The 14,162-nt window shown below is 43.4% G+C and overlaps 1 protein-coding gene across 7 annotated transcripts in view; it reads left to right on the forward strand.

Moving 5' to 3' along the window:
- The window catches only part of mcf2la (mcf.2 cell line derived transforming sequence-like a), a 41,396-nt gene extending 27,638 nt beyond the window's left edge, over positions 1-13,758 (forward strand). For 4 of the 7 annotated variants that reach the window (XM_015038186.1, XM_015038185.1, XM_015038183.1 and 1 more), the window contains exons 5-32: positions 3,876-3,989; positions 4,206-4,322; positions 4,401-4,550; positions 4,842-4,966; positions 5,084-5,198; positions 5,277-5,396; positions 5,754-5,945; positions 6,009-6,200; positions 6,283-6,436; positions 6,520-6,572; positions 6,684-6,763; positions 6,860-6,926; positions 7,002-7,117; positions 7,222-7,291; positions 7,409-7,501; positions 7,585-7,677; positions 7,755-7,880; positions 8,177-8,398; positions 8,488-8,580; positions 8,686-8,764; positions 8,846-8,912; positions 9,122-9,228; positions 9,424-9,516; positions 9,759-9,833; positions 10,964-11,073; positions 11,160-11,272; positions 11,489-11,592; positions 11,673-13,758. In XM_015038186.1, coding sequence (XP_014893672.1) covers positions 3,876-3,989; positions 4,206-4,322; positions 4,401-4,550; positions 4,842-4,966; positions 5,084-5,198; positions 5,277-5,396; positions 5,754-5,945; positions 6,009-6,200; positions 6,283-6,436; positions 6,520-6,572; positions 6,684-6,763; positions 6,860-6,926; positions 7,002-7,117; positions 7,222-7,291; positions 7,409-7,501; positions 7,585-7,677; positions 7,755-7,880; positions 8,177-8,398; positions 8,488-8,580; positions 8,686-8,764; positions 8,846-8,912; positions 9,122-9,228; positions 9,424-9,516; positions 9,759-9,833; positions 10,964-11,073; positions 11,160-11,272; positions 11,489-11,592; positions 11,673-11,752 — 3,120 coding nt within the window. In that variant the 3' untranslated portion in view covers positions 11,753-13,758. Of the gene's footprint in view, positions 1-1,867; positions 2,166-2,242; positions 2,386-3,875; positions 3,990-4,205; positions 4,323-4,400; positions 4,551-4,841; positions 4,967-5,083; positions 5,199-5,276; positions 5,397-5,753; positions 5,946-6,008; positions 6,201-6,282; positions 6,437-6,519; positions 6,573-6,683; positions 6,764-6,859; positions 6,927-7,001; positions 7,118-7,221; positions 7,292-7,408; positions 7,502-7,584; positions 7,678-7,754; positions 7,881-8,176; positions 8,399-8,487; positions 8,581-8,685; positions 8,765-8,845; positions 8,913-9,121; positions 9,229-9,423; positions 9,517-9,758; positions 9,834-10,963; positions 11,074-11,159; positions 11,273-11,488; positions 11,593-11,672 lie in introns of those variants that run through there. The other 3 variants (XM_015038189.1, XM_015038187.1, XM_015038188.1) reach the window with 3 other exon arrangements.
- Positions 13,759-14,162: the final 404 nt, after the last annotated feature.

Here is a 14,162-nt window from a genome sequence, read left to right on the forward strand (position 1 = left end):
GTTTGTGTGTTTATTTTTTTTTTTTTTATATTATATATATATATATATATATATATATATATATATATATATATATATATATATATATATATACTTAAAACAAGTGTTTTAAGTTACTTGCAAGTGTATGAAGATATTTGGGCCAGAAACTAGGCCAAATATACTTAGTAAGATTTGGTGTTTTTGCAGTGTAAGCACATTTTGACCACATGAAGTAGGCTAACATATCTGAAAAAGCAACACAACACTCCCCGATCTGAAGTGCAAATCGTAAAATCCTACAATTAATAATAATATCCTTCAGAGCACACAGCCTGACCAAATGTCACTGCCTGATTAGCGGCAGTATGATTTATTAAAGAGGCAAACAGGAGATCAATATTGAGCTCTCCCCGCTGGCGTACGAAGCGTCTGGTGAAGCACAGGTTGGAGCGGAAAGAGATTTTTCATCCTCCAACCAAAATCCACCTCGCAGAGGTGCTCTGAACATGTTCAGTCTTCCGTATTTCTACTAAACTAAAGGACTGAAGTGTTTTTGCAGGTTTCATTTAACATATTTCGTAGGTTTTTTTTCCCTTTTTCCTTTTTTCCTTGCCATTTTTAATCAATCTCTTCTCGTTAAACGAAACTAACAAAAGGTGGAGATGATTGCAGTGATGAAGCCGCGATGATTTATGTCTTTCGGTGCGATAACATTGTTTCGAGTGGTTGGTGAGTTTATCAGCAGGGAAGCAGAAGCTGCTCTGCAGGGTCTCCCCCCATCCCCTCATCCCTCCTTCTTCTTATCTCTCTTTTTTCTTAATTGTTAATCACTTCATTTTGTCTCGATTGTGTTTTCTAATTGCTTGTTTGTTTTATCCTGAAAAAAAAAAGCCTCTCAAGTTGAAATCTAAGGGAGGGGGATAAAAGACGAGAATGAGACGCTTAATTTCAACAAATCCAATATATTTAGTATAAATCTACATTTATCTGTTATTCAGAGACGTGGAATTCACTTCATTGTTAATGTATGAAGCAGAGTAAGAAATGCACAGTGGACAGGAATTGTATTATAACCCGAAGGCTTTAGCGGCAGGTGGTGGGAGGACGACGTCTCCGTGCTGAGTCTCTGTTCGTCCTTTGTTGGACATGCCAGACCAATGAAGCTCACTCTTACTGAAAGGTGAAGGTTGTCTTCCTCGCTCTTTGTGAAACGTGCTCTTTGTCAAGGTTTGCAATTTGCTGTTTCAACAAGATGGAATTAATTAAATACAATGTGACTTTTCCATTGTGTTTTTTAGCAAAAAATGTGTGTTTTGATTGTTTGAACCTCATAAACAACAGTTTTAATGTGAATTTGGTAGATGGAGTAACGCTAAACATTTTTATTTTTGCTTTTGGATGTCGGTTTTTGTGCTGTGATGCAGACGTCTAACTCAGTGTTTAACCACAACCATGCAAATTTCAGTTGTTGTTTCATGATTTCATGTTGGGGGGAAAAAATGTATTTAAATTTAGAGTTTTTAAAAATGTTTAGAGATTTAATTTTTGGAAAATCTGGATTTTTTTTTTTTATCATCACACTCTTTGGGGTCTCCATGTTTCAGTGTTGCAGAGCGGCCATCTTGCTCGAGAAGTGTGTTTTTACAGCTTCTGTTTGGAACAGTATTAGGAAAAGGCAAATTTTTCATTTTTTAAATTATGTGAATAAAGTCATAATATTTGAAGGAGGAAGTCGTAATTTTATGAGAACTCCAGCGCGAACAATAACTATTTAAAATATAATCTGCGTAAGTTTTACAAATAAGAAGACGCTGAAGCTTTGAACACATCAGTGTCAAATTATTATCAGCACCCCTGTATTAAATAATCATACATGGGGATCATGCAGGCTGCCAGTTCTTGCTTTTTATCCTTCTCCTTCTACAACTTGTTCCGTCACAAACCACATGTACGGCATTTGCTTTATTTCAGAGGCACCAGTACAATCTAACAGGATAAAGCTGCATAAAGGGACCATTTTGTCTTTGTTGCAGCCCACCTTTGGGAGTCAGAGTAATGCGTCCGCAGCCACTGAACCGAGCAGGAGCGTTGCTGCAGGCTGAATGGCAGATGGCTCTGTCAGCGGGCGCAAACACAAACGGCGAATATGTTGCAACACGTAATATCAGCTGGAAAAAAAGCAGGTGTAATATAGCTTTTGATGTATGGATTGAAGCTAAGTCCCTTCTTTCTAATGGAAAGAACATTTTCCACATCTTAGGCACCAAAACAGAGGGAGGAGGTTTAGTATCCAGGCGGCCCGGACTCCCAGCGGGACCATGTGGATGTCATTAGAGGACATGCCAGCAGAGGTTCCTCCCTGTCCGCCCGTCCTTCCTCACCGGCTGAATATAAATCAACTCGGTCAGCATCCTGATCCGTATCATTTATTAATGTGTGCTTTTCATCCGCGAGAGCCCGGGGTCCGGAGAGGCGTGTGCACATTAGCATATATCTGTGTCAGCGTGTCAGGGGGATGCACCAAGCAGCTCGCCGCATTGTCATGTTAATGCAGGGCTACAAATTAAACCAGGACCTCTCAGGGTTGATTGAATTTAATGGCTTCCAGATACACATATGTTGCTCACCGTGTTTGCTGCTAGCAGAGGAGTGGAGATGCTTCTAGAAAAGAGATGGCTTTTTGTTAAAAATATTACAATTTTTCTAAAAACATGTTTCTGTTTGAAGAAAAGCAGCACATCTAGGTTTACATTTTCCAGCCTGTAATGAATGGAAAAACAAACTAAAGCTTTTTTTTTTTTTTTTTTTTTTAAGTTTTTCACAATATCATATCTCCTAGATTAGCTATGGGAATTCCTTTTTTTTCTTCTTCTTCTTTTACATGGCACCATGATCTAGTCACGCGTCTTCCTAAGCTCGCCTCCAGGCTTCTGCGTGTGTGTGTGTGTGTGTGTGTGTGTGTGTGTGTGTGTGTGTAACATGTCAGCCTGCATTGATTTATTCCGTCTAATAGGGAGGAGCAATTCACTCAGGGGTTTCAGAGGAAGCCACATCCAATAAAGTCTTTGAGCTGAGTGGCCTCTTGGGTTCTGTCCTGTCTGTCGAATGGCTCCGCTGCGTTTTGAACCGGTCAGAGAAAAGCTATGGTTCAGTTGCAGGACTGAAGTGCAGAAATGCGACTCCTGATGAAGGAAAGTAAAGAGGAAAAATCAGAAAAATGTAGGTTATTGTCATCGTATCCTGATATTGTGCAGCCTGATGTTAAATACACTGCAAAAATACAAAATCTTTGGTCTAGGTTCAAGTGCAAATATATTATTACCATAACATTTGACAAAAGTGTTATGAAATAGAAAGAAACAAAGAAGGACAAAAAGTGAACACAAACTGATTACTATAGATAAAAATGCTTCAAGCCATTTTCTGAACACATCCGCTTCACTTTAGTGGCATGTTCTATTCTCTTTGCTGTTTTTTAAATTTTCGTGTCATAGTCATACCATCACACCAACAAGAACTTGGGAGATTTCTAATAAAATCATAATATAAAATAATTTTAAAAAATTATTCAGCTGTGAATTCTTTTATTATGTATTGATTATTTTCTTTAATACAAATGCCCTATGTGTCTTTTCTCTGTGGAGCTGTGTCCACAAACAAAATGTGATTCATTCATTCATAGAAATTAAATTGGGAACTAAAATCAAAGGATTACCCAATTTACAAGATTAGAAAAGCTACGGTTTTAATCGAAAACCTTAGGAGCGTTAGATGTGTTTCTTTTCACCCCCAGAAAATACAAATTGGAAACATCTGACAAATTAAAACTTCTCTTAACATACAGAGTCTGGCTAATAAACATGTTTTTGTTCCTTTTTTTTTCTCCCACTCAGGGTTCATTTCCGGGGAACTTGCACTTGGTTCTGGTGTTGCGTCCCACTGCTCTGTTCCAGCGGACTCTCTCGGACTTCCTGTTCAAGTTCAACAGGGATGAGTTCAAAATGAAGGTGCCAACATGACCAGCGAATGTTCGATCACTTAGTTTTATTTATCCTCTCTGATTATTAAGTGTGTACAGTGATGATTTTAGATGTAACCACATGGGCGGTTGCCCAGGGCGACATTAGAAAGGGCGGCTCAGAAACACCAGATAAAAAAAATGACTTCAGATGCGTTTTTTTCCCCCCTTCTTGGAATCTCCTCTGATTGCGTGTCTTTATCAGGTGGTGATGCTGAGTACAGTGACCGAGCTCCACGCTTACATCGACCCGGGGCAACTGACCACAGAGCTGGGAGGCACGCAGCAGTACTGCCACGACAGCTGGATCTCACACCGCACCGTACGTCGATGCGTTTTCTGCACATTCATGGCTCCGGTTCAGGGTGTTTTTTAAATGAATGCCTGTATTTCTACGCAGGCCATCGAGGCGTTCGCCCTGATGGTGAAGACCGTGGCGCAGACCCTGCAGGCGTTTGGCACCGAGCTCGCAGAGACGGAGTTACCCAACGACACAGAGGCCACCGTGGACCTGCTGCACAAGCACACACTGCAGAAAGACACAATGAAGGTTGGCAGTCCCCTTTCCTCTTCCATAAATATTTGAAACAGGATTATATTTACATAAATCTACGGCAAGCAGTTTCTGCTTAATATAAAAGTATCTAGTTATCCTAATTGATGTAAAGTCTTCTAAGCTTTTGTGGTTTTTTTTGCTTTCATATCACCAAGAATATTTATTAAGTTTTACTTGAAAGTAAAATCAGGGTGAACCCATTGACTTAACGAGGCTAAATAAGAAGGTTTTAAAAAATATTGGGTATTTAGTTTGTTTGCTAAAAATGATCTTTCCAATTCCTAGGAGGACCTGAAGGTGGCGCTGTCTCAAGGCAGGCGTCTGCTGGCTTGCATCAACGAGCCTCTACAGACGGACCCTGATTACAGCATGACACAAGATGAAATGGAGAACTTGGCGACTGTTCAGAGGTGCGTGGATGGGGCGGACGCATCCGAAAAAAACCTGATAACTCGCTTTTTCCACGAACAAAGAAAGAAACCGCTTCTCAACAAATCTGCTTCTTTATTTCATTACCTCCGCTTCAGACTCATGGGTCAGTTGGACGAAACAGAAACGGCGTTTGATGACTTCTGGGAGCGTCACAGCACCAAGCTGGAGCAGTGTCTGCAGCTCCGCCACTTCGAGAAGCACTTCCGTGAAGTTAGTCGCCCTTTGTGCCCCGCCGCACCAGAGGGAGGCAAACTTTTAAGTAAACGAAGCGCCTTCTCGTTTCCTTAGGTGCGTCCCCAGCTTGACGTGATGTTCGAGCGCCTGTCTGGCTTCTCCGAAGTCAGCATAAGCCCCGCCCATGCAGAGCACGTCCTGCGAGAGCTCAGCAGCCACGAGGAGAAGGCTTGTGTAAGAGCCCCAGTACAAGAAAAATAAAATAAAGCATTTTAATTCAGTGTTTATAGGAGGGCACCGCACGTCCATGCAGAAGAATTCACGCAGCATGATTATTTGTGGATTTTGTCGCCACGTTACAACTGCAAACTTCAACGTGTGTCAGTAGGATTTTATGTAATTGACGGAAAACAAAGTGGTGCACAACTGAGTAACGGAAGAGAAAGGATTGGCAACATTTCATTCAAAATAAACGACTACAGGCAGATTTATTGGCATTAAAATGATGGGTCCATTATCAGTCAGTGATACACAAACTGTTCCATCTAGTGTTTTATTGACACACCGTTTGTTTGCGTTTTGTTTTATCAGGAGCTGATGGACCTCGCCTTGTCTCTGGCCAGCGAGGGGGACAGACTGATCGAAAACTCTCACTACGCCGAGGACAGCATCCGGCCCAAGTGCAGCGAGCTGAGAGGAGTGTGTGAGGAGATCGGCTCCACTCTGCGGAGCAAGAAGGGCCTCCTGCTTAGGGCCCGGGAGCTGCACCACGCCCTGGAGAAGGTACCGGAACAACGTCAGGTATAAGGACATCTGGACAAAGTGCTGAAAACGTTTTTCTTGCAGGCGTTCCAGTGGTGCGAGGACGGGATCCTGCTGTTGGCTAACCAGCCGGTGGATCGCTGTCAGTCTCAGGATGGAGCCGAGGCGGCTCTGCAGGAGCTGGAGCGCTACCTGGATACGGCGGCTCTGCACACCATCTCGGACCGCGGCGCCATCTGCTGTCAGTACGAGGCCGTGCTCAATCCTCAGCTCAGGGTGAGAGGATGAGATTTCCCTCTGGGAGTTTTATGAAAACATGACATGCAGCAGTGTTGAAGTTGGACTCTTCCTCTATCAGGACCACATGGATAAGGTTTTCCAGAAGCAGAGCTCGGTTCAGGAGATGTTTGAGAAGAGACGTGTCAGCCTGAAGAAACTCGCCGCCAAGCAAACCAGACCAGTCCAGCCAGTGGCACCGAGACCGGAGGTCAAGTCTCCCCTCTCCTCTCCCAGTGAGTCTCCAGGGAATGAATGGATGCAGCTAAACGTTGTGTGAATGAAGTAGTTAAAATGTGAAAACGAATCTGCTTTCCAGATTCAGAGAGAAAAGAGAGGAGGTACTCAGCAGACAGTGCGCTCTGTAAAAAGGTAAAAAAAAAATAACTGTAATTTTTAAAATGCCAATAAAATATGCTAAAATGTGTGAAGCGCTGCATCTACGGAGGTTTCCTCTTCTGTAAATATTTACGACGTTTCCAGGGCGAGTCTCTCGTACACAACGGCAGCACAAGACACGCTTCCCTTTCAGAAGAAGAGGAAAACCTGGCAGTACTTCGTCGGTAAGTCGTCCTCAGAACTGTAATCTAATAACTGGCAGCCGAGGCAAATTCGGATCCGTCTGAATCCTTTGTTTGTTTCGTTTCCTCGGCTTCCAGGCATGTGATGAACGAGCTGCTGGAGACGGAGAGGGCGTATGTTGAGGAGCTCCTGTGCGTTCTGGAGGTGAGCGCGGCGTTTTGCCCGCAGCCCCGCGCTGGGCGCCGGATCCTGGCATTGATTCGCTGATGTTCTGCTCAGGGTTACGCAGCAGAGATGGACAACCCCGCCATGGCTCACCTCATCCCCAGCACTCTGCAGAGCAAGAAGGACATTCTGTTTGGGAACATGCCGGAAATTTATCAGTTTCATAAAAGGTACAGTTATCAGCGTGCTTTTTCTATCTGCTTGAACTTACATTAACATCTTTTGTTTTTTTTTTCTTCCAATAATCAGAGTTTCGTTTCGTTTTTCTCTCCAGGACGTTCCTGAAGGATCTGGAAGCGTACACGGACTGCCCAGAACTTGTAGGCCGCTGCTTTTTAGAACGGGTATGATTTTTATCTCTTTTTTTTTTTTCTTTTTTTCTGTAATTACCCACGACAAACAAACACTTGCTTTACCGAAGAACCGCAGCCATTACACGTTCTGTTGCCGCTCCCCTGCAGATGAAAGACTTGCAGATCTACGAGGCCTACTGCCAGAACAAACCTCGCTCGGAGAGCTTGTGGAGACAATGCTCGGACTGTGCCTTCTTCCAGGTTTGACGCCTTCCTCTTCACGTCCCCTCCGGGAGAAACGCAGCCCTGAGTGTCTCCGCTGACTTTCGTTTTTGTGGCTTTAGGAGTGCCAGAAGAAGCTGGAACACAAACTCGGTTTGGACTCCTACCTCCTCAAACCCGTCCAGAGAATCACAAAGTACCAGCTACTGCTAAAAGTGAGCGACCCCCGTTATCAGTTTTTAATCAAACAAACATGGAGCAGCATGACTCCCTGCCCGTTGTTTTCCTTCAGGAGTTGTTGAAGTACAGTAAGGGCTGCGATGGTGCCAACGACCTGCAGGAGGCGCTCTCCTCCATCTTGGGAATCCTGAAAGCCGTCAACGACTCCATGCATCTCATCGCCATCACAGGATACGAGGTTTGCATGACGTTCACTCGTTTATTTATTTCATTTTTAAATAAATACATCATTTAACTCCAATTATTTCTAAAGAAGTGAATTTGACAAGACATACAGTCACAACATCACAATGTCAATTTCATTGCCTTAGAAAAAAAAGATTAGTAAAAAAAACGGTAACAACACTTTCTCAGACAAAGATAAGTATCTGAAACACAAAATAGAATAGTTAAACGTTAATTAAGATGAATAAAAATGAATAAAGACACCTTTTAAATAAAAATTAAAAACGCTGCCGCCTTTTCTTCTCCCAGGGCAACCTGTCGGATCTGGGCCGTCTGCTGATGCAGGGCTCCTTCAGCGTCTGGACGGAGCACAAAAAAGGTCACGCCAAGGTCAAGGACCTGGCCAGGTTCAAGCCCATGCAGAGGCACCTGTTCCTGCACGAGAAAGCTCTGCTCTTCTGCAAAAAGAGGGAGGAGAACGGGGAAGGCTACGAGAAGGCGCCCTCGTACAGCTTCAAGCACTCGCTTAGCGTAAGCCGCATCATGTCGTTCTCACGTCGCCGTCGTGTCCTCGTTGCAGCTTAACGTGTCTGTCTGTGGGGCGGGGGGTTTATGTGCAGATGAGTGCGGTGGGCATCACCGAGAATGCTAAAGGTGACAACAAGAAGTTTGAGATTTGGTCCAATTCCAGAGAAGAGGTCTTCATAGTGCAGGTAATGCAAAAACAAAACAAAAAAAACAAATCAGCTGCCTCTGCAGACCCGCCTGTAAATCTGCAGAACAAACAGAGGAATATTCTGGTTTGCTTCTTCTTCCAGGCTCCGACTGCAGAGATTAAAACGGCCTGGGTGAACGAGATCCGCAAGGTTCTGACTCAGCAGCTCAAAGCCTGCAGAGGTAGGCCGGTTTGCTTTGCTCTCTCCGTTTCCTGCAACCCGCTTGCGGCTCGTCTCTGCAGCAAACTGTCGTGTGTTTCAGACGCCACCCAGCAGAAGAGCTCGGACTCCCCGAATCCCACCAGCAATAACTCCTCCGTCTCCCTCAGGTGTGGTTACAGATTACTTTGAAAGATCTTGAGTTTTATTAAATCATTTCTTACCTTTCCCACGTAGGCAAAAACGTTGCTTTTGGTATTTGCTCAGGTTTTCTTTCTCAGGTGCTTTAATGTAACTTCCGATCTAAAAACGTGTCGGCGAAACAGGAGAAATCTGAATTTGGTAGCCGTGTGTGAAGCCGCCCGTTTGTCTCCCGCAGCCCGTTCCGCAGCAGCGCTCAGAAGAACCAGAGGAAGCAGGACGAGAAGAAGGTGGAGCCAAACCCGACCTCAGAGGCGAACTCGTGTCCCTCGCCGAAACATAAAGGTAAATTTGTCGCCACGCCTCGTGAAAACAACAAACTCAGCCGCGGCTGCAGGGCTTTTTAAAAGCGTCCCCCTGTCTCTGCTGAAGGCCGCTCTGATGACTCTCCGTAATCTGGACTCTATTTCTCTCCGTCATCTTCATCTCCACGGCTCTATTTGCTCTATCCTCTCTCCCATTCCCACCCATCGCCTTCAGATGAAGCTGTGACCAGCCCGACCGCTGACCGGTCCTCAGTGGCCAAAAAGCGTTTTACTTTGCAGGGTTTCAGCAACCTCAAGAGCCCCAAAGGTAACATTAAGAAACAACAACCTCATGAGTTTCCAAGAGCTATAAAAACCGACGGTGGAGGTATTCTGCCACCTGGTGGTCGAAAGTGAAACAACCCTTTTGCTTTTTTCTCTTTCTTTTGCTTTTGTACCTTTTCTCTCCTCTTTCCCATTTTTTCCCAAATAAAACCTGACTTTTGCTTTTGCTTCCCCCCTCTCGACGCGCTGCTCGTTTCTCCCTCTGCTCCCTGCCTGCCTGCCCAGGCTCAGCTCTGAGTCCTGAGCTCTCCTCCAAACGCCACTCGGTCAAGAGCGACCCCACGCCGTTTGGGTTCAAAGGTACATTCTTGTCACGTCATTTCACATTTAATTTGTTTAATATGTGTGGAGAGAAACCATTTTATGTCAAAATTTAATGATGGAGACTATATTAAACCTTAAATGAAAGATAAAATTGTCCATAGTAGGTACTGTAAAAACAAGGTACCATTTTAAGCATCCAGAATTATGCCACAAATTTGCTTATTCCTGAAAAAGCTCCCTAAAAGGCCTCATAAACCTGGAGGTTTTATATCAAGAACAACATTTTTCCACTGATCTGCAGATCGTCAATCCTCAAAGTCTCTTTTCCGACCTAAACTTCTCTCTAGATGCTTCACTAACTCTTTCTTCTGACCAGCTTGGAAGCAAAATGCTCCCGAATCCTCCAGTTTGAAGCGTAACACCATTTCCTCTCCTGTCATTGACTCGCTGGCAGTTTCTTCCCCCCTTTCAGAGCCGGCTTCACGCAGCACTCTGAGCAGAGTCAAATGGATGAGTACCTCTAACCTGTTACAGAGCAAGCGGCGAGGTAACACCACCGCCTGAAGGTTGGCGGTTCGGTCACACTGTGGCAGGTTTTGCTGTTACGGTGCTCCTTGTGGTGAAGCCGGCAGCATTTCAGATTCATTTTCTCCCGCATTCAGACCAGAGAAACAGTTAATTGAGGTCAAATGGTTGATTTGACATGCCTGCTTCACCATAAATCAGTTTGTTCTTCTTTCTACTTTGGGTGGTTTTGTGCAACTTCAACACCTTTTCAACAACCAGATCTTTGAACAGAACAAATCCTTCTTGTTTCCCAGTTTTACTCTCTCTGAATTGGTGGACTGGCTTGTCTTAGTTTGACACTTTCTCCTAATTTGACTGTGACTTTCAGCTTGCAATCACAAACGTGGATGTCTTTTCTAAAATTCAACATTTAGATTAAACTTTTTTTTTTTTTTCTGTGGAGATCGCTCGGACATGGACTTTTTAATGCTTTCGTTGAACAGAAAGCAGAGAAAATAGCAAAAACAATTTGGAGAAAGAAATTGGTCCCCCTGGTTGCAATCTGATGTCATGATCTGAGTGCATCAAATCAACATTTTTCTTCTTCGTGTCTTTAATTTGATTTGACTGAATCTTTTGTCGTCCTTTTTTAACATCAGGCTGGAACAAGCCGTCTCTGTCAGCGGACGCCTCGGAGGAGAACGACGGCTTCTCCAGCGGAGAGGACCCCATGACCTCTGACATCGAGGATGAAGTGGTGAAAAAGCTGGTGAGCTTGAAATCTCTGAAATCCTTTTTTCACTGTAATTATCTCATTAAATATGTTTTTTCTGTTTTTATTTTTTAACTCTGAAGGCTCCAGGAAAGTACAGCGTGGTAGCAGACTGCGAGAAGGCGGGTCCTCAAGAGCTGTCTGTCAAAAGTGGAGACATGGTCCAGCTAATCAGAGAGGGAGAGGACGGACAATGGTAAAAACTTTCCTTCCACCATCGAAAGACATTTCCTTAATTTGAGGGTTTCACTGCTGCAAAAAAAAAAACGTATTCACTCCGTTTGAGAGTTTTCACAATTTATCTTCTTTGGATCAAACTATTAACAGATTCCACTGGGATTCCATGTGACAAAACAACAAAAGTGATACATTATTGTGAAGATTATTTTCAAGTCTGCTTCCTCCTCTGCAGGTTTGTGAAGAACCTCCGCAGCGGTAAGGAGGGCTGGGTGGCAGCCGCGAACCTCCTCAGCCTCATCTCAGAGTCCAAATCGTCTCAGTCGCTCAGCAGCTCCGGTCGGTTGCCGTTTCTCGTCAGTCTCTTTGCTCTGTGTCGCGACTGCAAGCGGAAACTGATTGCGCATTTTGTCCTGCAGATGGCAGCGTCTCTGGGAACCTAAGCACCTCTTCCAGCTGCAGCGAGACCTACACCAGCTTCTCCGACATCAAACCCTGACCGAAGATCCCATCCCCGTCCCTCAACCCTTAAGTTATTTTTCTACTCCCGTCGTAAATTCTGCAGCTGACTCTGACAGGAGAACAGAATGTGTTTTTTTTTCTTTCTTTTCAATGGCACACTTTAAAGTTTCCTTGCACCTTAAACTTCTAATTTTTGCAGTCGTACCATGTGGATTCGTCGTCTCCTGTCAGGTCTGCTTTAAAAATCCCAAAAGGCTCGGAAGCCTTAACTTAACTTACTGGACATGCGTTCAGTGCCATAGCGCTATAATGTAGCATCAAAAGAGACATTTTAAAGAATATCTGCACTAAATGCAACAACACTGGAGTCAAACTTTGCAGCTCAGCGACAGATTCTTCTTCGGAGCTTCGCACAGATGCTATCGAACAGGCATTTCACGTATTGCGACGGCTTCGGTGTCGGGCATCGATCGTACATTGTGAAAAGTGGCGGGTGGCTGCAACTAAAAACATGCCGGCAGCTGCGTCTTGGAGCGAAACTGCGCTCCTCCTGTTGTTGTTTGTGGGAGGCCGTTGTGTGTGTTTGTTTGGCACAAAAATGCTGCGTCCCTTCCATATTTTTGCAGAATAAATAAAGATTTTGATGTCTTAGAAGGTGAAAGATCCACATCCTGCACTTCTCCACTTATAAATACTGGCAGCTTCGACATCTGGATTTCTTTGTTTCTTTTTCTTATTTTTTTTTCTCTGTTTATCTCTCAGGAAAATGTAGTGGTTACTCGGTCCGGCAGGTGTGACTGCATACCTGTGCATGGGGGCTAACTGTCTTTGTGTGCACATTCTTGCCTGCCAGTCCGTAGAGCTGTTAAAGGGGCAGGCGCTGGTTGACTCAGTGGCTACATAAATCATTTTCCAGCAGCACTGTGTCACTGTGACCTCCTGCCCCCCCCCCACCGCTGACGCGCGCTGAAATGACCAAACAACGTCGCAAATCTCAATCAACTGCATTTATGTTTGTTTCTCTGCACAAAAGAAAGCTTTGTGCTCGGCCTTTGCTCCCAGCCCCATTCAGGCATGTGACACTCGCCGCTATTTTTCTTTTTTTTTCTTTTTAAAGAAAGCCAGACCTGCTCAACATGTTTGTGCGCACCCATTTAGTGTATCTGATCCCATTGGGGAATGATAAAAAAAAGTGTTTGTTTTTATTGTAGGATTTTCACAGAATGAGGAACTTGTGCTGTTACAGACACAGAATCACATTCGCTCTTTGAGAGCAAACATGGTTTTATATACCCCCGGGTTTCTACCGTATCCACAAGGCGCTGTAAAGTACTCTCTTCCTTTATTTTTATGAACAGGAATGCTATTGAACTAAGCTCAACTCCACCCGTTTATTGCCCACACTGGGCCTGACGCCTCTGTTAGTAAAGGGAAAGGAAGAAACTATGCTGCAGGCCTTTTCGTTTTCTAACTGTGTGTGTGACTGGCTGGCCTTTTGTGTCAGTAAATGTACCTGTTCTGTCGACGTCGCCTCTATACCTCATGCTGTTCTCCTCAAAAGCATGTACACTGTAAAGAAGAGTCTCTTTGTCTCAACGTTTCACTCTTTGTGGCATGTTCCTCACAGCTCCCCATTTTGAACCTAAAATATATATTTTTTGTACCTGTTCGTACATTATGAGAGTTTATTTTCTGCCCTCTTTAAAGAAAAAAAAAAAAAGAGAAACCTGACACTGGCACTAAACTTGTTGGGGTTTGATCATGGTCACACCATAAAGTTAAATGAATCATTTTTACTTTTTATTCTGAGGCTGGAAAAACAAAAAACAAAACACACATTTGAGAAAGGGGTTATATATTTTTCACTTTTCTGTTTTATGCAGCACATTGCGGCAACCACTGTCTTTATTTTCTGATGGTATATCTACTGTGTATGATGGTGAAATAAAAGTGTTATGAGACATATGTATATTTGTAAATATGTATTCTGACTTGTATGTACAATTAAAGCAGCTTTAATAAAGTCTGAGATTGTTTCCTCAACTCGATTTCTTATTTACATGACTGCAGTATTCATTTGAATTATTTTGATACCAAAATTTGATGTGGTCTTGACTCTGTTTATTACACTTGAGTTGAATTGTACCAAAAGCTAGTTTTTTTTATTCTTTAATTTCATATGTGGCATTTTCACAATATTATGCATTAGTATTCTGCAAAATAATTATTTGCATTATTACTCTGTCAAAGTTATCTATTTTGACCAAAGTAGTCAAACAAAAAAAAGGCTTGTGTTTTGGCTCATTTGGCGCTCCATACAGACTGAAATAATCTTAAAAACATTTGCAGATTTTTCTAAATCTTTTCTCCAGAATTCTACAAACTACATAACAGATATATTCGAAAGATAAATTTAGAAAATTTACCTTTTACGCTACTACTAATTT

The sequence above is a fragment of the Poecilia latipinna genome, unplaced genomic scaffold (assembly GCF_001443285.1).
Source record: "Poecilia latipinna isolate Pla-1442-1.1 unplaced genomic scaffold, P_latipinna-1.0 Scaffold432, whole genome shotgun sequence".
In the NCBI taxonomy this organism is placed as follows: Eukaryota; Metazoa; Chordata; class Actinopteri; order Cyprinodontiformes; family Poeciliidae; genus Poecilia; species Poecilia latipinna.